The 21,283-nt window shown below is 41.0% G+C and overlaps 1 protein-coding gene across 17 annotated transcripts in view; it reads left to right on the top strand.

Moving 5' to 3' along the window:
* The window catches only part of TENM3 (teneurin transmembrane protein 3), a 1,704,102-nt gene that overhangs the window by 1,386,151 nt on the left and 296,668 nt on the right, over nucleotides 1-21,283 (top strand). For all 17 annotated transcript variants that reach the window (XM_073643373.1, XM_073643362.1, XM_073643479.1 and 14 more), the window contains one exon: nucleotides 5,551-5,789. In XM_073643373.1, coding sequence (XP_073499474.1) covers nucleotides 5,551-5,789 — 239 coding nt within the window. The remainder of the gene's footprint in view (nucleotides 1-5,550; nucleotides 5,790-21,283) is intronic.

Below are 21,283 nucleotides of genomic sequence, written 5' to 3'. Positions count from 1 at the left end.
CATACAGGGAAACATCACATGAAACCGAGATTCTGCTGTCTGCAATCTTCAGCCCTGTCCATGGTGCTGAACATATCAGGCTGCATTGTAACAATGTAGCAGACGCTGCCCCATTGATTTATTTCATGTTTTTCCATAGATTAAAAGCACATTACTGTGTCACCATTCCTGTACTGATGAGTCATTGTTCGGGAAGCATATAGGTACATAAAAGAGAGCAGAATCCAACACTCAGCACAGATTGCTGCTTTCATATAGTAAAAAGTGCTTCTTTAGCAAACGATAAGCTTTACAAATAGCTTAGTTGTGCCACCCTAATGCATCAGGCACCCTTGTAAAGGTCGACGATGAAAAGTGGCAATGTGTGCATTTTTTATGTCCTCTGAAGAATTACACAGTGGAGTTTACATTAATGCCGTGTATTGGAACAGAAAACGGTTTATGCGCCAGTGTGACTTATAAGACACAATAACAAAGCCTTAGGGCTCTTGTGGATGACCATATTTTTGGTCTGAGTGCGATCCAACAAACATCCGATATACGGATTGCACGTGGCCATGCAAGTCAGTGAGTCGATGGAAATCTTCGGACTGCACTCATGGCATCCGAGTGAGGTCCGAATTCCACGGACTTACAAAATGGAGAAGATGGAGATATTTTTTTCTCCATCTTCTTCTCATCCAACATCAGATTTTGATCAGAGTGTGATTTACATAATTGACCCGATTCTCTTGAATGAGAGAATGCACTCTTGTGTGACCCAAGCCTAAGGCTTTGTGCCCACGTAGCGTTCTTGTAGCATTTTTGTAGCATTTTTACGGCCGCGAAAACGCTTGTAAAACCGTCTGCCATGCAAAGCAATGTGAATTTGGATGTGCTGTGCACATGATGCACTAATTAGTGCGCCGAATTCGCATTGCATGACCATTTCTACCGCGATTACGCCGCAAATTCGCAGCCATTGAATAACATTAAAATGCAGCAAACCCGCAGGTATATGTGGATTTGCTGCGTTTCAATTAAATTCAATAGCTGCGAATTTGCGACATAATCACGGTGCGTGTGGTACCCAGGATGAAGAGGAGACTACAACTCCTCTTCATCCCGGCTACCACGTGGTGAAAAAAAGAAATAAAAAAGTTAAAAATAAAAAAAACCTGTATACTCACCTCTCCGGTCTCCTCCTGGCCGCGTCCTCTCTTCTCGGCGTTCCGCGGTGTACTTGCAGGACCTGCGGTGACGTCATTTAGTCAGCTGATGGTCACGCGACCGCTGACGTCAGCGGTCAGGTGATGGTCGCGTGACCATCAGCTGACTAAGTGACATCACCGCAGGTCCTGCCAGTACACCGCGGGACACCGAGGAGAGAGGCCACGGCCGGGAGCAGACCGGAGAGGTGAGTATACAGGTTTTTTTTATTTTTAACGTTTTAATTCTTTTTTTTTTTCTTTTACTATAGATGCAGCATTTAAAGCATCTAAGTTGGTCACACAATATAAATCCATGCCAGTTGCATGGATTTATATTGTGTGACAACTTGTCAAGCACTTTTCCAAGTGATGCTCAAAATCGCTTAGAAAATCGCTTGGAAAAGTGCTTGAAAAAACGCTGAAAAAACACTGAAAAAATGCTTCTCTCTGGCAGAAAAAACGCATGTAAATCTGCATGCATTTTTTTCTGCCAAGTAATCCCCTAAAGTATTGTTAAGGCCCTTTGACAAAGACCATAATCAGCGAACAAGCATTCATATGAATGCACCTTCCCGATCATTTGCCTGTGTGAATATGCTGCCAATCAGCTGGCAACAAGTAAAACACAGTCGACTGATTTAATCTTCCATTGTAAACAGGTGATGTGCTGCCGACAATATGTATGAGGTGGGAAAAGATGGTCTTATTAACAATAATGATGAGCGAACGGGCTCGGATAAGGGGTTATCTGAGCACACTCGGGTGCTAACAGAGTATCTTCGGAGGGCTTGAAAAACAGGTTCGAGACGCCACAGCTGTTCGTCAGCCACAACACATCCATGGATTGCCCGTTTGTTGGTAAATCCATGCATATGTTGCGGCTATCGAACAGCTGCGAGACATGCAGCTGCGGCGACTCAAACCTATTTTTCGAGCACGCCAAAGATACTCGGTTAGGACCCGAGCGTGCTCGGTTAACCGCATATCCGAGCATGTTCACGCATCACTAATTAAAAATCATGCAGTCCTCATACAGTTTGCATCAGCCTGCATGGAGCAGCTGTTAACATCTGATCTTTTCACTATGTTCAATCCATCATCAGATGATAGGCTACTATCGGCCGTCTGTTCTGAATTTAGGCTGCAGGAAAACATTAAAGCTTTTCTGGGTAGTAGCAGTCGCCTTCCATGTGGATTACTGACATTTTGCTGCTTGTGTAGGTCAGATAAACAATGTATAAAATTGTATTTGAAAAGCATTTGTACAATTCCAAAAACTATCAGCACTGCATTTGTTTGCAAATGTGATCTGTCAGCAGGATGAGCATGGCAATCTCTATGCTTCAGACACTCTTCTCAGAGTCATCTAGGTTGTTCTCAGAGATGCCATGTTGGTGATGAGGACAATGGCAACAGCAACTGGATAATCATGTTCTTGTTAAAGCACCACTCCAGCAAATTTTTTTTATTTCAGCACTGGAGTTGTATCACTAATGTAAGTTCCCTGACCCTGGTCTTATACTTACCAGCCGTTGTCTTCTGTTCTTCCCAGCTAGCTATTAAAATAGAGGGGACCCCACGTCATTTTTTTTTTTGCGTCCCCCATTTTAATAGCTGGTAAAGGCTAGGTATACAGCTGGGGGCTGATATTAGTAGCCTGGGAAGCTCCGTGGTTATTACCCCCTTCCCAGGCTTCAAACATCTGCCCCAGCCGTCTGCTTAACCTCCGCTAGAGACTAAAATTACAGGGAACCCCACGCCAATTTTTTTTTAAATAAATCCTTTATTTTAACACTAAATGACAAGTACAGTAATCAACACTATCACTGTACTTATTATATATGTGACTGACATGTTTCTATCTAATCTATGTGTGATGCTCTATTCTTTCTGTTCTAAATTGTCTGGTACCGGTGTATGCTGCTGATGAATTGCCGGCCGGCTTTTTTAAAGAGACAAAAACACTATTATTTTTTTTTAATAAATCCTTTATTTTAACACTAAATAACAAGTACAGTAACCATCACTGTCACTGTACTTATTATATATGTGACTGCCATGTTTCTATCTATCTAATCTATGTGTGATGCTCTATTCTTTCTGTTCTAAATTGTTGGGTACCGGTGTATGCCGCTGATGAATTGCTGGCCGGCTTTTTTAAAGAGACGGGTGCATGAAAATTGGAGGACACTAGTGTGTTCCAAGTGCTCTGCTATGTTTTTCATGCACCCTCCTATATACCCTGCCTGCCTGTCTGCCTATATATATTCTGCCTGCCTGACGTTTAATTGAGCACCGTTCCCATCGATTTGGGCAATTTTTGACCTTCTGCAGACCGCTGGGGGGGACCACCAGAAAAATGCTCGAGTTTCCCATAGACTTACATTGGACTCGTTGCTCGGGTCGAGCACCCGAGTATTCCAATGTGCTCGACCCGAGCTTCGAGCACCCGAGCATTTTAGTGCTCGCTCATCACTAATGATTACTAATAATAATCTGTATAATTTAGTTATTAATAATATAGAATTATTATCATTATTACACTAAGGAGAAGTATAAAGATTTATCTGTTGTATAAAAGACTTATATTTTGGATATTGAGCATGGTTATTAATGGGGAATGGGAAAGGAAGGTCACCAGTAAAATATCGCAGGGATGGAACTTTGTATTTTATATGTAAATTAATGATTTCACAAATGGTTTGTTATGGATACTGCACCTTGACGCGAAGGAAATAAACATCTGTAACCCTGTTGATGTCCCGGGGAGGAGATGAGCAAAATGATTAATGCTTTAGGTAAATTAGTGAAATGGGCAGGGATATAGTGGATAACAATGTTGCCAATAATTGCAAAATAATGCATCTGGGACAAAAATTGTATTCAAAGGATGAATGCATGATTAATGGCACTTTGTCGCCATCAGCCACAGAGACCCCTGGAATCATTATTTCAGTTTATTAGAGGTAGGCAAGCAGTGTAACTGAGCATTTGTGAAGCCAGCAGGGTGTTAGGTCATATTGGGGAAGAATCTATATAAGAAGCTGAAAAAAACATGTAGAGAGATTATATTTCAGCTTCTATCTAACAGTGATGAGATTATAAAGAGGGAGATTGTGCTATTGTGTGAACCATAAAGTATTATGTATATGCACTATATAAATCAATATCCAAATCATTATAATATTTTTATTTTTAATCTGAATATATATATATATAGAGAGAGAGAGAGTGCTCAGCATAAATGAGTACACCCTCTTTGAAAAGCAGGATTTAATCAATATCTCACTGAACACAAGAACAATTTTCACATTTTTGACAAGACTGAGTTTCATAGAACATTTTTTAACCCATAACATGAAAAGTAAGGTTAATAAAATAACTTACATTACAAAATCTTCAGATTTACCTAAATGAATTGATTCAAAGATTAATAAACCCCACAACAAAAATTGCTACATCTAGTGTACAATATGGGAAAATCCTAATATAGGAGACCGTAACAATAATAGGTTTGCTTACCTTGGGTGGTTGAGTGAAGACACATCCACTATAACGGTTTAGAGAGCCAGCTGCTTCCCCGTGGCTGGGGGAAAATCCGCCAGATGGAAATTACCAAAACAGGATAAAAACATGGTTAAAAATTGCCTGCGCTGCTGGAAAAAGGCCTCTTTTTGAGTTTGAATCCCATCCCCTCAGTGGGTGCTATCCTAGGCTTTCTGGCGCCAATTTTGGTCTACGGTATTTCTAAGCACAGCAGTTCTGGGCTTAAAATATCTCTTAATTTAGTATGAAAATGATCAGAGATATACAGAAAGATATAAGCCCCAATTCACCAAGACAAGCATTGTTCATGCCGGTCTTGATAAGGGGACGTACTGGAGTCAGAAGCGCCTGATACATTAAAAGGCGCATTTCTCTTGAAGAATCAGGCGCATAAAGAAAGTGACTTGCTCTTCGCTACAAATCTTACTCCAGTGCATGACTGGAGTAAGATCTGTGGCGTAAGGCATGCCGCCACTGATCATGAAGTATATGTGTCATGTGGATGTACAGTAGGACCACAAGTCTGTGGGTAATTCTTTAGGTCTCCATTCATTTAGGAAGTCTTATTACACTATAGTACAGCCATGATCATGTGCATGAGTCCTAACTGTTTTTTTTTTTTTAGTTTTACAGAGGATACTATATAAACCTCTCCTTTTTATTTTGGTTAATGTTATATTATTACTTCAAAAGTTACTATTGTAAAAAAAGTGGATGACAACATGGTTTATGCAATTAATGTATCATAGAGATTTTGATAGCAATGGAATATGGTGGCATATTACTCAAGATCTTTACTGTTATTTCTTCACAGGCATTTTCTATTCAAAACAGGAACAGGGACAACCCCACTGTTTAGCACTGCTACACCCGGATACACAATGGCCTCTGGCACAGTTTATACGCCTCCCACCAGACCACTTCCTCGGAACACCTTGTCAAGAAGTGCTTTTAAATTCAAAAAGTCCTCAAAGTACTGTAGTTGGAAATGTACTGCACTCTGTGCTGTAGGGGTATCGGTACTACTGGCAATACTACTATCCTATTTCATAGGTAAGATATGAGATTTTTTACTATATAATCCGTTAATAAATATGCAAGAACGTCTTGTGAGGTTGTAAGCTACCGTAGGTGAAACAGGACTTATTAATCCCGTCAGAAAAAGACAAAATGATTTACATGTTCAAAGTGCTGTTATTTTAAGATCAAGTTAATATTTAATTTAGAGTTAATTAAAAAGGACAGAGTCTTCCATTTATTATATTCTGACTGCTGTGGCTGCAGAGAACTAAAATTACCCGTATTTTATTCAATAGTCATCCAGAAGAAATTCCTATCCATACTTTTCTTTTACTGCAAAAAGTCAGAATATTTTTAGTTTAGCTGGTTCATTTTGTATTGGTTTAATGAGTAAAGTAATGGCATGGCTGGAATATGCTGTCACTATATGATAAGTGGGGGTCCGACTTCTGGGACCCTTACTGATTTTGAGAATGATTGATTCAGTGCCTCAGTCCCTTCACTGTTTTTCCTTTTACATTGGCGTTCACATTAGGGATGAAAGTAACATCTGCTATAACAGATCCAGTTTCAAATGAATCCCAACAATCCTGATAGAATCCATTAACTTAACTCTTTCATCCCCGAGCCTGTTTTTACCTTCCTGACCAGGCCAAATTTTACAATTATGACCAGTGTCACTTTATGTGGCAATAACTCTGGAACGCTTCAACGTATCCCAGTGATTCTAAGACTGTTTTTTTCTTGACAGATTATAAATTATGCTAGTGGTAAATTTAGGTCAAATTTTCTTGGGTTTATTTGTAAAAATATCGGAATTATGGCAAGATTTTAGAAAGTTTCACAATTTTCACATTTTTTTATGCCCTTAAATCAGATAGTTATATCACACAAAATAGTTAATAAATAACATTTACTACATTTCTACTTTACATCAGTATAATTTTTTAAACATATTTTTTTTGTTAGGAAGTAAGTGTTAAAAGTTTATCAGCAATTTCTAATTTTTCCAACAAAATTTACAAAAGCAATTTTTTTAGGGACCACATCACCTTTGAAGTGATTTTATGGGGCTTATATGACATGACAGAAAATACCCATAAATAAAGCCATTTTAAAAATTGCACCCCTCAAAGTACTCAAAACCACATTTTCAGGTCCTTCAGGTGCTTCACAGGAATGAATGCAATGTGGAAGAAAAAAATGAAAATTTTACTTTTTCCCACAAAAATGTTGCTTTAGCCCCAAATTTTACATTTTAATTTTCACAAGGGTAACAGGAGACAATTGACTGTGCAATTTGTTGTGCAATTTTTTCTGAGTACATAGATACCCCATATGTGGTGGAAAGCTACTGTTTGTGTGCACAGTTTTGAAAACTACACCCATCAAGGAATTTATTTAGCGGTGTGGTGAACACCTTGAACCCACAGGTGCTTTAGAGAATTTTATAATGTTGAGCTGTGAAAATTAAAAAAATAATTTTTCTCAGAAAAATATTGTTTTAGCTCCAAAGTTTTCATTTTCACAAGGGTAACAGGAGAAAATGGACCATACAATTTGTTGTGCAATTTGTCCTGCATACGCTGATACTTCATAAGTGGAGGAAAATTACTGTTTGGGCGCATTACAGGGCTTGGAAGGGAAAGAGCGCCAATTGAATTCTGGAGCGCAATTTTGACTGTAATAGATTGTGGACGCCATGTCACATTTGAAGAGACTCTGACATGCCAAACAGAAGAAACCCCCACAAGTGACCCCATATTGGAAATTCATTTAGCGGTGTAGTGAGCATTTTTAAACCTCAGGCGATTCACAAAATTGTATAACATTGGGTTGAGTAAATGGAAAATTACCATTTTTTCCACTAAAATGTTGTTTTGACCCCAAGATTTTAATTTTCAAAAAGAATAATTTGAGGAAATTCACATTACAATTTGTTACGCAATTTCTCCTGAGTATGCCTATACACCATATCTGGTCAAAAACTACTTTTGAGGCGCATGGCAAAGCTCAGAAGGGAAGGAGTGCCATAATGGAGTTCAGATTTTGCTGGAATGGTTTGAGGGTGCCATGTCACATTGGCAGAGCCCCTGAGGTTCCAGAACAGCGTAACCCCCAATAAGTGATACCATTTTACAAACTACACCCACCAATGAATTAATCTAGGGTGCACTGAGCATTTTGCCACAACATGTGCCTCACAAAATTTTATACCATTGGGCAGTGAAGAAAAAATAATTACGTTTTTACCACTAAAATGTTGATTTCGCCCTAAATTACAAATTTTTATAAGGGTAATAGGAAAAAATCTCCTGAGTGTGCCAATACCCTACATGTAATCGGAAAATATTTTACAGGCACAGTGGAAAGCTCAGAAGGGAAGGAGTGCCATATGTTAGTGCAGATTTTGCTGTTATGGTTTGCAGGTGTCATGTAACATTGGCAGAGCCCCTGAGGTCCCAGAACAGCAGAACCCACTCATAAGTGACCACATTTAACAAGATTTTTCATTTTCACATGGGAAAATGGGTAAAAATGGCACCATAGTTTGTCACACAATTTCTTCTGAACTTAGAAATACCTGATATGTGGCTGTAGAGTACTGCTTAGCCACATGGTGAGACTCTGGAGGGACGGAGCGCTGTTCGACACTTTTGACACTTGGAGAACAAATTATCCTAGAATAGTTTTTGGACTTAATATGCAGAGCCCCTAAGTGCCAGTAGAGCAGAATCCACCCTCAAGTGACCCCATTTTGGAAATTACACCCCACTGGGAATTTATCTACAGGTGTAGTGATGATTTTACCTCCATGGGTGTTTTTCAGAAATGAGCCACAATGGATGTTGCTAAGTAAAAATTGCAAATCTTTCCATTGTAGTGCCCGTGCATTGTAGTTCCCAGTATGTTGTAGTGCCCAGTATATTATGCCCAGTTCATGCTTCTAGAGACATGCACCTCTAAATTTAGTAGGCTCTCGTCTCCACAGATATGCCTAGCATGTGGATGCTATATGTGGTTTAGGCACACTGTAGAGCTTAGAAGGGAGGAGGTGATTTGGACTTGGGAGCGCAAAATTCACTGGATTTCTTTTGGGAGTGAGGAGCCATTTGTAACGTGGAAGCCCCCTATATTTCCATTAACTGATGATGGACCTGAGTGGGGACTTGCTTTTTTTGTGGATTGAGTTGAAAATGTTATTGGGAACATTTTAAATAACATTTTGGATCACATTTATTCTTCACTCTACGCTGAGGACTTACATAGGCGTTTCCATCTAAGTCTCCAAATAACGTGATTCAGATGAAACCCCTGAGGAATCCATTTATTATAATGAGGCAGCAGATTTTCTCTGGACTCCATCTGACCTCTGTTCAGCAGTGTCCTTCTTTTCAGAAGTGCACAAAACTGTGGCCAACCGCGCTTTTATGCATATTTAAAAAGAGGGACACCACTGGATCATAGGCCAAACAGAGTCCACAGTGTGTCCATCTCTGATTTAGGGAATCTTCTTTTGGGGATTCCGTCTGAATCACGTATTTCAGAAATTAACACTTAAAACCCCGGTGAAAGGGCTCACTGTAGAGCACAGGATAAATATGAGCTGAGTCTTACTGCAAGCTTTAAGAGGCAGGATTAACGAATTAACAGCTGGTCAAGAATTTTTTCATTTATTTTTTTACTTTGTTCCTCATGCGGTATAAGTGATTAGATGGCTTTATCCTTCGGGTCTGTGCCATTACAGCGATACCAGATTAATATTGTTTTTTTATGTTTGGCTGCTCTCACACACTAAAAGATGCTTTTGCTTTGCAAAACCAAGTTTTTGCATCGCCATATCTTGACAGCTATAATTTTTCTATATTTATGCTGCCAGAGTCATGTGAGGGCTTGTTTTTTGCAGAATGAGTTTTCGGGCACATGACATTTTTTGATCACTTGCTATTCCGATTTTTGCGAGGCAGAATGATCAAAAACCAGCAATTCAGAATTTTTTTTTTTTTCTATAACAGTCACCATGTGATATAAGTGATAAGACAGCTTTATTGTTTGGGTTAGGCCACGTCCTTACTATCAGTATTTGGTCAGTATTCGGTCAGTATTTTTTCTCAGGAGTAGGAGCCAAAACCAGGTGAGGAACAATCAGAGAAAAGGTATAATAGAAACAAGTCACCAATTCTACATTTATCACTCATTCCTGGTTTTGGCTCCCACTCCTGAGAAAAAATACTGATCGAATACTGACCAAATACTGATAGTGGGGCCGTGGCCTTAGTACGATTACAGCGATACCACTTTAGGCTGTGTGCCCACGATGTGTTTTTCAAGCGTTTTTGCTGTGGAATTTCCGCAGCGGAAACGCTTTTAAAACGCTTGGTAATACGTGCCCCATGGTCCCCAATGAAAATCCGCATGTCCTGTTCACATGCTGCGGAATTTTCCACAGCAGATTTTCTGTGCGGAAAAATCCGCAGCATATTCATTATTTATGCGTTTCCGCATGCGGATTTGACTACTCAATGCAATTGAAAAACGCAAGTCAAATCCGCATGTAAAAACGCTGCAAAAACGTGTAAAAAACGTGTGTAAAATCCGCAAGCGTTTTTACTGCCAAGGACATGCAGAAACGCTGCGGAAATTTTCTGCTTCAATTCTGCACATAGCCTTTATATAATTTTTTTAGATTTTTCTGCTTTTACACAAAAATAACTATTTTATAGAAAAAAATAATTGTTTTTGCATCACTATATTCTGAGAGATATAACTTTTTTATTTCTCTGCTCACGGAGCTGTATGGTGGCTTGTTTTTTGTGGGACAAGATGATGTTTTCCACGATACCATTTTTATTTAGAATTTGACTTTTTGATCCACTTTTTTTGGCAGTATGATGAAAAAGCATTGTTTTTTTCGGTGTTCACGGAAAGCGGTAAATAGAGTTTTATAGATCGGATTGTTCCAGATGCAGCAATACCAAATATGTGTACTTTTTTTGTTAATCTTTTTTTTTGCATATATACAGTATAGACCAAAAGTTTGGACACACACCTTCTCATTTAAAGATTTTTCTGTATTTTCATGACTTTGAAAATTGTACATTCACACTGAAAGCATCAAAACTATGAATTAACACATGTGGCATTATATACTTAACAAAAAAGTGTGAAACAACTGAAAATATGTCTTATATTCTAGGTTCTTCAAAGTAGCCACCTTTTGCTTTGATAACTGCTTTGCACACTCTTGGAATTCTCTTGATGAGCTTCAAGAGGTAGTCAACGGAAATGGTCTTCCAACAATCTTGAAGGAGTTCCCAGAGATGCTTAGCCCTTGTTGGCCCTTTTGCCTTCACTCTGCGGTCCAGCTCACCCCAAATCATCTCGATTGGGTTCAGGTCTGGTGACTGTGGAGGTCAGGTCATCTGGCGTAGCACCCCATCACTCTCCCTCTTGGTCAAATAGCCCTTACACAGCCTGGAGGTATGCTTGGGGTCATTGTCCTGTTGAAAAATAAATGATGGTCCAACTAAACGCAAACCGGATGGAATAGCATGCTGCTGCGAGAGCTGTGCTAGCCATGCTGGTTCAGTATGCCTTCAATTTTGAATAAATCCCCAACAGTGTCACCAACAAAGCACCCCCACACCATCACACCTCCTCCTCCATGCTTCACGGTGGGAACAAGGCATATAGAGTCCATTCGTTCACCTTTTCTGCGTCGCACAAAGACACGCTGGTTGGATCCAAAGATCTCAAATTTGGACTCATGAGACCAAAGCACAGATTTTCACTGGTCTAATGTCCATTCCTTGTGTTCTTTAGCCCAAACAGGTCTCTTCTGCTTGTTGCCTGTCCTTAGCAGTGGTTTCCTAGCAGCTATTTTACCATGAAGGCCTGCTGCACAAAGTCTCCTCTTAACAGTTGTTGTAGAGATGTGTCTGCTGCTAGAACTCTGTGTGGCATTGACCTGGTCTCTAATCTGAGCTGCTGTTAACCTGTGATTTCTGAGGCTGGTGACTTGGATAAACTTATCCTCAGAAGCAGAGGTGACTCTTGGTCTTCCTTTCCTGGGGCGGTCCTCATGTGAGCCAGTTTCTTTGTAGCGCTTGATGGTTTTTGCAACTGCACTTGGGGACACATTCAAAGTTTGCCCAATTTTTCGGACTGACTGACCTTCATTTCTTAAAGTAATGATGGCCACTCGTTTTTCTTTACTTAGCTGCTTTTTTCTTGCCATAATACCAATTCTAACAGTCTATTCAGTAGGACTATCAGCTGTGTATCCACCTGACTTCTGCACAACACAACTGATGGTCCCAACCCCATTTATAAGGCAAGAAATCCCACTTATTAAACCTGACAGGGCACACCTGTGAAGTGAAAACCATTTCCGGTGACTACCTCTTGAAGCTCATCAAGAGAATGCCAAGAGTATGCAAAGCAGTCATCAAAGCAAAAGGTGGCTACTTTGAAGAACCTAGAATATAAGACATATTTTCAGTTGTTTCACACTTTTTTGTTAAGTATATAATTCCACATGTGTTAATTCATAGTTTTGATGCCTTCAGTGTGAATGTACAATTTTCATAGTCATGAAAATACAGAAAAATCTTTAAATGAGAAGGTGTGTCCAAACTTTTGGTCTGTACTGTATATTCATTAGTATAATTTTTTTTTCATTTTTCTTTTTAAATATTTTTACATTTTTTTTTTTTACTTTTTTACTTAGTCCCTCTACGGGACTTAAATTTTTCCTACTTTGATCACTGGTATAATGCATTGCAATGCACCAGCATTGCATTATACCTGTCAGTGCTGCACTGACAGAAGCCTCTTAGACCATGCTGCTAACTTGGTCTAAGCAGGGTGCCATAACTGGCAGACCTGGAGGTCGCCATGATGTCTTCGGGTTGCCATAGCAACGATCAGACCCTCGCAGTGACATCGCCGGGCGTGCCGATCTAAAGGGAGATGCAGTGTTTTTGCAGCCTTTTTTCACACATTGACTTTAATGAAGTTAGTCAAAAACGCTTCCAAAACGCAGGTCTAAAAATGATTGCGGGTTTGCTGCATTTTTGTAGCGTTTTTACTTGAGTTTTTAGACTGCAGTGAATGCTATAGAGATCGAAAATAGATATAGATAATAGATATAGATAGACAGATATATCGACATACAGACAGACATAAAGTCAGGCATATAGACATATAATTGCACAACCCCCGACATACTATAAAATTGCACCCTGTGGAGCTTATTGGACAGATTTTTATGTTTAAATAAATAAATGAAAAAAGCTGTCTGCTCTACCTTTGCTGGTTACAAAAAATGGGGGGGACCCCACCTCGTGTTTTTTTTCATTTTTTTATTTAATCATAAAAATCTGTCCAATAAGCCCCACAGGGTGCAATTTTATAATATGTCGGGGGTTGTACAATTATGTGTTTGTCAGTCAGGCTATATGTCTGTCTATATGTCTTTCTTTCTATGTCTGTATGTCTATATGTCTGTCTTTCTATATCTGTCTGTACCTATTATCTATCTCTATCTATTATCTATTTGTATATATTATCTATCTTTATAGAATTCATTCCTGTCCAAAAACCCATGCTAAAACGCATTGAAATCGCGGCAACAATGCGCTTTTCTCCTGCCACGAGATGCAGAAATGGTAGTAATTTCTACATCCAAATACTCAATGTGTGCACGTAATCTTATTACTGTAACCATACCTATTTTTCTGTGCTGTCCTGCAAGCTGTAGGAAAAGTTGCATCCTATTCAACACCAGAAATGCTTATTTCTATCACTAAAGAATGAAATATCAGCATTGTATTTTTGCTTCATTTCTTGGCTAGCAGTATTTATCATATGCATATCCAAGCCGCCATTCCTCACATACACAATTTAGTTTTTAATATCTCTGGATAAAGCAGCTGGGCCCGGGAACAAGACTATTGAGACAAAAGGAAAGACTATTTTTTCCCAGCTGTCTTCAACAAGCCGCCCACAGCTATCGTCCTCAAGCCCTTATCAACCATGATTGAGCGCTTTTCTGTTTTCCCAATAAAGTTTATTTTTGTAAGTCATTTTATACAAAGGTCATTCTTTAGTTTGGAAATTTCCCCGAAAATAAGATAGGGTCTTATATTAGTTTTTGCTCCGAGACATGGGTTGCGGTTTATTTCCAGGGGATGTCTTATTTTTTTCCATGAACAACAATCCACATTTGTTCTTGAACAAAAAAAAATCAACATTTACTCAAATATATTCATGTCATCACACACACTGGACATACACATGTATATACACACACACACTGCACATACACATGTATATACACACACACTGCACATATGTAGCACCCTGAGGATTCGGTTGCTACAGGGGTATTGCACCTCAACCCAGAGGTGTGGTATTCCACTCCCGGGTAAGGATGGAGTGTGGAACTGAGCTCAGTAGGCTGCATGCACTACATACATCCCATTTCCGGGGGACAGATCAACGGTACTCCCACCAGTATATGTGCAGGTACGACAGCGTCTGTCCCTGGCTGGAGTGGGAGGGGGGTGGAACATCCCAGTAGTGTAGGGGCAGATAGGGGGAGTAGTCTGGGTAAATGTAGGAGCTCATTGGGTGCTGGTCACCTGAGCTCACACATAGAGGGAGTATATAAGGTGGGCACCATCTTAGATCAGGGTCAGTCAGTCAGTCAGTCAGTCAGCCTGTGAGTCAGTCAGACAGTCTGTCTGAGAGCCTGAGAAGCAGAGCAGAGGAGAAGGAAGAGGGACCCAGAGGCGCAGGACGAGAGGGGACCCCAAGATCCCAGAATAAGGACAAAAGGGTGAAGGGTCGGCAAAAGGGTACCGGATCCCAAGCTGGCGGAGGCTACAGCACACCTTAGCCAGGAACCGGAGGTCGTGGGCAGGATCTGCCACGACCCTCACCAAATCCACTAGAAAGGCATACCAAGCATAGGGTCAGGGAGCCCAGAGGAGGCTTGACCACCAAGAGACCCGAGGGAGCCGGCCAAAAGTGGATCCCTGGTGGGAACGGCCAGAGGAAGGGAGAGTCAGAAAGGAGCTCAGGACCACGCTCCGGAATTGCCCGGGAGTTGACCGAGTCCCGCACCTGGTGGACGCAACACGGCTTGGGTGGTCACTGCTGTACACAGTGACCCGAGCAACACCAGTAAGTAAAACCCTGGAACTGCATTTTATGCCTCTGAGTCTCCTTGCTGCACCTTCACAACCACCATCCTCCACGTCTGACCCCCTGAGGCTATACCCCTCCCGTTGGGGGTTATACTACCACAGCTGCACACACACCACCAGCCTCAGCGGACCATCCTGCAGCGGCGGCCTTTTGACCGCAAATCAACGGGTGGCGTAGTCGACACTAAAACATCTACAAGGACTGCCGCACACTGAGTTTGACACCCTGGGCACGGACCGGGTCACAGCCACTCGGAGACTACAACCCCCATCTGATCCGGCTCCGGGTATCCCTAAAAACATGGCCCAGGGGGCGCGTCACATACACATGTATATACACACACACTGCACATACACATGTATATACACACACACACTGCACATACACATGTACAGTACAGACCAAAAGTTTGGACACACCTTCTCATTTAAAATTTTTCTGGATTTTCAGGACTATGAAAATTGTACATTCACACTGAAGGCATCAAAACTATGAATTAACACATGTGGAATTATATACTTAACAAAAAAGTGTGAAACAACTGAAAATATGTCTTATATTCTAGGTTCTTCAAAGTAGCCACCTTTTGCGCTTTGATGACTGCTTGGGATTTTCTTGATGAGCTTCAAGAGGTAGTCACCGGAAATGGTCTTCCAACAATCTTGAAGGAGTTCCCAGAGATGCTTAGCACTTGTTGGCCCTTTTGCCTTCACTCTGCGGTCCAGCTCACCCCAAACCATCTCGATTGGGCTCAGGTCTGGTGACTGTGGAGGCCAAGTCATCTGGTGTAGCACCCCATCACTCTCCTTCTTGGTCAAAGAGCCCTTACACAGCCTGGAGGTGTGTTTGGGGTCATTGTCCTGTTGATAAATAAATGATGGTCCAACTAAACGCAAACCGGATGGAATAGCATGCCGCTGCAAAATGCTGTGGTAGCCATGCTGGTTCAGTATGCCTTCAATTTTGAATAAATCTCCAACAGTGTCACCAGCAAAGCACCCCCACACCATCACACCTCCTCCTCCATGCTTCATGGTAGGAACCAGGCATGTAGAGTTCATCCGTTCACCTTTTCTGCGTCGCACAAAGACACAGTGGTTGGAACCAAAGATCTCAAATTTGGACTTATCAGACCAAAGCACAGATTTCCACTGGTCTAATATCCATTCCTTGTGTTCTTTAGCCCAAACAAGTCTTTTCTGCTTGTTGCCTGTCCTTAGCAGTGGTTTCCTAGCAGCTATTTTACCATGAAGGTCTGCTGCACAAAGTCTCCTCTTAACAGTTGTTGTAGAGATGTGTCTGCTGCTAGAACTCTGTGTGGCATTGACCTGGTCTCTAATCTGAGCTGCTGTTAACCTGCGATTTCTGAGGCTGGTGACTCGGATAAACTTATCCTCAGAAGCAGAGGTGACTCTTGGTCTTCCTTTCCTGGGGCAGTCCTCATGTGAGCCAGTTTCTTTGTAGCGCTTGATGGTTTTTGCAACTGTACTTGGGGACACTTTCAAAGTTTCCCAATTTTTCGCACTGACTAACCTTCATTTCTTAAAGTAATAATGGCCACTCGTTTTTCTTTACTTAGCTGCTTTTTTCTTGCCATAATACAAATTCTAACAGTCTATTCAGTAGGACTATCAGCTGTGTATCCACCAGACTTCTGCACAACACAACTGATGGTCCCAACCCCATTTATAAGGCAAGAAATCCCACTTATTAAACCTGACAGGGCACACCTGTGAAGTGAAAACCATTTCCGGTGACTACCTCTTGAAGCTCATCAAGAGAATGCCAAGAGTGTGCAAAGCAGTCATCAAAGCAAAAGGTGGCTACTTTGAAGAACCTAGAATATAAGACATATTTTCAGCTGTTTCACACTTTTTTGTTAAGTATATAATTCCACATGTGTTAATTCATAGTTTTGATGCCTTCAGTGTGAATGTACAATTTTCATAGTCATGAAAATACAGAAAAATCTTTAAATGAGAAGGTATGTCCAAACTTTTGGTCTGTACTGTATATACACACACACACTGCACATACACATGTATATACACACACACACTACACATACACATGTATATACACACACACTGCACATACACATGTATATACACACACTGCACATACACATGTATATACACACACACTGCACATACACATGTATATACACACACACTGCACATACACATGTATATACACACACACTGCACATACACATGTATATACACACACACTGCACATACACATGTATATACACACACACTGCACATACACATATATATATACACACACACTGCACATACACATGTATATACACACACTGCACATACACATGTATATACACACACTGCACATACACATGTATATACACACACACTGCACATACACATGTATATACACACACACTGCACATACACATGTATATACACACACACTGCACATACACATGTATATACACACACTGCACATACACATGTATATACACACACTGGACATACACATGTATATACACCAGTGATTTTCAACCTTTTTTGAGCCGCGGCACACTTTTTATACTTAGAAAATCCTGGGGTACACCACCAACCAAAATAGCACAAAATGACACTAAAACAGTCATATTATACATATAGTTAATAATATAGATTCAAAATTTATTTTACTCACTCAGTGTGAAACCTGGGCCTGTTTCGATAAACACAAAAGGGATATCCTGGCAGAAATGGTGGAAAGACACACACGAAGCTCTTCCTCAACAGTTCTCAGTTTCTCCCTGTTTTTAGTTTTTATCGCAGTCAAGCTTGAGAAGCCCAGCTCACATAGATATGTGGTTGAAAATGGGAGCAATGTCAAAATAGCTTTGTTGGCCAGAATGGGGAACTCCTTGGCAACAGATAACCAAAAACTGTCCAAAGGAAGATCAGCAAACTTTAGCTTTAAACCGCGATCTTGCTTCAGTTCAACGAGTTCCTCTTGCTCCTTTAAAGTCATGTCCTTTCCAGCAACGGATAATGAGCTGTATGGGTCCCTAACCCAGTCAAAGCATTCTGTGAAGGCTGAAGAGAAATAGAACGATAACTTGTCCTCAAGAGTTTTCAAATGTCTGCCAATCGCTTCGCACATTGCAGCAGTATTGTCATCATGCAGTTTCTCGGTGAGTGGGAACATCTGAAGGTTGCCACCCTGCACATGTTGTTGCCAGAGCTGCACCTTTAAACGGAATCCGTTCATTTTATCAGTGCTTGTAAGCAGGTTTTCATTTCGACCTTGCATCCGTGTGTTTAGTTCATTCAGATATTGAAATATATCAGCCAGGTATGCCAGCTTTGCACACCACTCATCACTTGCAAGCAGCTTTGAATAATCGGACCTCTCGTTTGTAAGAAATATTTTAAGTTCCTCTCGCAACTCATACACACGGGCCAGCACTTTGCCGCGTGACAGCCACCTGACCTCCGTGTGGAGCAATAAGATTTTATGTTCCGCTCCCATTTCTGTACACAAAGACGCAAATAAGCGACATCTCAAAGGTCGCCTCTTCACAAAGTTCACTATGCGCACAACATCATCCAACACAGGAGCTAGATCTGCTGGTAAGGTCTTTGCAACGAGGACCTCACGGTGCAAGAAACAGTGGGTAGTAAGAACATCTGGGTTTCTTTCTTTAATCCTACTTACAAAGCCTTTGATGCGCCCGACCATGGCTGCGGCTCCATCAGTGCAGACACCTGTGCAGTTTTCCCATGTAAGTCCACTTTTATCAAGATATTCCGATGTGACTTGGAATATTGCCTCTCCTGTTGATTTTTCTGTCAGTGCCTTGCAAAATAGGAAGTTTTCTCTAATGGCTTCACCATCCACAAAACGCACATTGGCCAACAACTGACAATGTCCACTGATATCCGTCGACTCATCAAGTTGCAAGGCAAATTTCTTACTGATGCGCACCTTTTCCAAAACAACTGTTTCAATGTCCGCAGACAAGTCATCAATCCGTCTGGCAATTGTGTTATCAGAGAGAGGCACTTTAGCTATCTCTTTAGCTGCTTCAGGGCCAAGCATCTCATTTACAATAGCTTTACAAGCTGGTAGTATTAATGTTTCTGCCACAGTGTGGGACTTTTTTGATTTAGCTATGAGTTCAGCAACAAGGTAGCTAGCTTTGAGGGCTCTCTCATTTACCTTTGTGCTTTTTCTCAAAAAAGTTGCCCCTTTCTCATTGTTTGTACGTAAGCGTACAAAATACTCCATCGGTTTATTTTGAACGGAAGGGTGTTTCGTTTGGAGATGGCGTTTAAGTTTGCTTGGCACCATAGCGCTATTGGAAAGCTTCTCACCACACACCAAGCACAGTGGTGTTGGTGCTGTCGCATCCCAGTGGAAGTAAATCCAAATGAAAGATAGCTTTCACTGTATTGCCTTGAGCTCACCGTCTTGTCTTTTTTCTTTTGTCGAACTCTCATACTAGGGCCTTCATTTGGGTTAGAATTGTGTCCAGGGTCCTGTTCGGCATTTGCCTTTTCCATTCTCAAATACTTCTCCATCACTGCTGAGATAGTGTGCGCAGCCACACACTAAAATAGAAGAGTATTACATTATCTGCCACACTTAAAGGACCTCTGCTAGGCATATTTCATTCCTGAGGGCTTAAAAAGAAGCTGATTTAAACCCCCCAAGAGTGAACTTCGCGAGAGCTGTATGTGTGTGATAATAACTTATATTACTACGGTCTGCATTTCCTGCTTGAATTGACACTAGTGACGTAGCACTCAGCTTTCTCTATAAGTAGAATAGAGCCGGCTGCCAAGTGCTACGCCACTAGAGTCAATTCAAGAAGGACATGACTGCTGAAGAACGGTACTAATATCATTTATTATTCCATACATACAACTCTCACGGAGTTCACTCTTGGGGGTTTTAAATCAGCTTCTTACCACCACAAGAGCTACTTTTTTAGCCCTCAAGAGTGAAATATGCCTGGCAGAGGTCCTTTCAATAAATTATTTATTTTAAAAAAGTGAAATAAAAAAGGATAACCCCCTCATATATTCAATCCCATGTAACCTCATAAATAGAGTCCCACGTATATGAGCACATGATTATCAGCATCATATACTGTGGTGATGTGCACTGTACAGCGCCACAGTATATGGTGCTGATTATTATGTGGCTCATATACTGCAATATAAAGGGGTACAATGAGAAGTACTATGGCCATGAGGCCAGAGTGCAAGTGCCAGCTCATATACTCAGCATATGAGCTGGTACTTGTAGTTCTCCAGCCTCATGACTATAGTATTTCTCATTTTACATTTCTCATTGTTATATGCAGTATACTGCTGGAGTACTAAAAGTACCAGCTCATATGCTGAGTATTCTGCCAACAGTTCATATACTCAGGCAAAAGCTCATATAGTCAGCATTATTGGCGGGCATTACCTTGGCGGCAGGCAAATGCGAGAGTCTCTCCACTCTCAGGATGACGCGCCGGCCTCGGTGACGTCATTAAGTCGCGCGAGGTTCAAAGCTTGCGCATGTGTTATTGTACACGTCTCCTACATTGTAAGAAGGCGTGACTGCGCATCGAGCGCATTGCCGGGAAGCAAAACACAGGGTCACCATAGTTTGGGGAACTTTCCCCGCGGCACACCCGACCATGTGTCGCGGCACACTAGTGTGCCGCGGAACACTGGTTGAAAATCACTGATATACACACACACTGCACATACACATGTATATACACACACACTGCACATACAGTACATACCAGCCTGTCTCTTCATTTCTTCTAGATTCCCGCAGTTAAAGGACCTTTGGCGACATAATGGTCAGATGATCATAATGTCACCAAAGGTTCTTAAGCAGTCTTAACCTTGGAATAAAACAATGGGAGCACTAAGAGAGTGAGGGCTCTGGGCAATTTCCCAGTTTGCCCTCTCTTGATGCCGGCCCTGACTGTAACTAGGACTTCTAGGGCTTATTTTTGGAGTAGGGTTTGTAATTCATGAACACCCCAAAAATCTTGTAAAATAATGCTAGAGCTTATTTCTGGGAATAGAATCATAAGACATTATGAGAACAATCCAGCACACATTTTATGTTTTTTTTTTCTTTACATAAAGCATTTACAAACAATTTTATATATAGAATACTGGAAATAAGCTAGGCTTGAATTGGAAGGGTTGTCTGCTTTTAAACAGGATAATAGGGCTTTCTGAGTGCGAATTGTCATTTGGGTTCCTAATTTTCTAACCACAGCAGAAATCACCTACCACCATGTAATTCTTCATTTGCCCTCTGGTGGTGCTGCAGGGAGATTG

The sequence above is a fragment of the Phyllobates terribilis genome, unplaced genomic scaffold (assembly GCF_046119375.1).
Source record: "Phyllobates terribilis strain yellow unplaced genomic scaffold, ASM4611937v1 Scaffold_1__5_contigs__length_1240528914, whole genome shotgun sequence".
Lineage (NCBI taxonomy): Eukaryota > Metazoa > Chordata > Amphibia > Anura > Dendrobatidae > Phyllobates > Phyllobates terribilis.
This window is presented reverse-complemented; position numbering and strand designations above follow the sequence as displayed.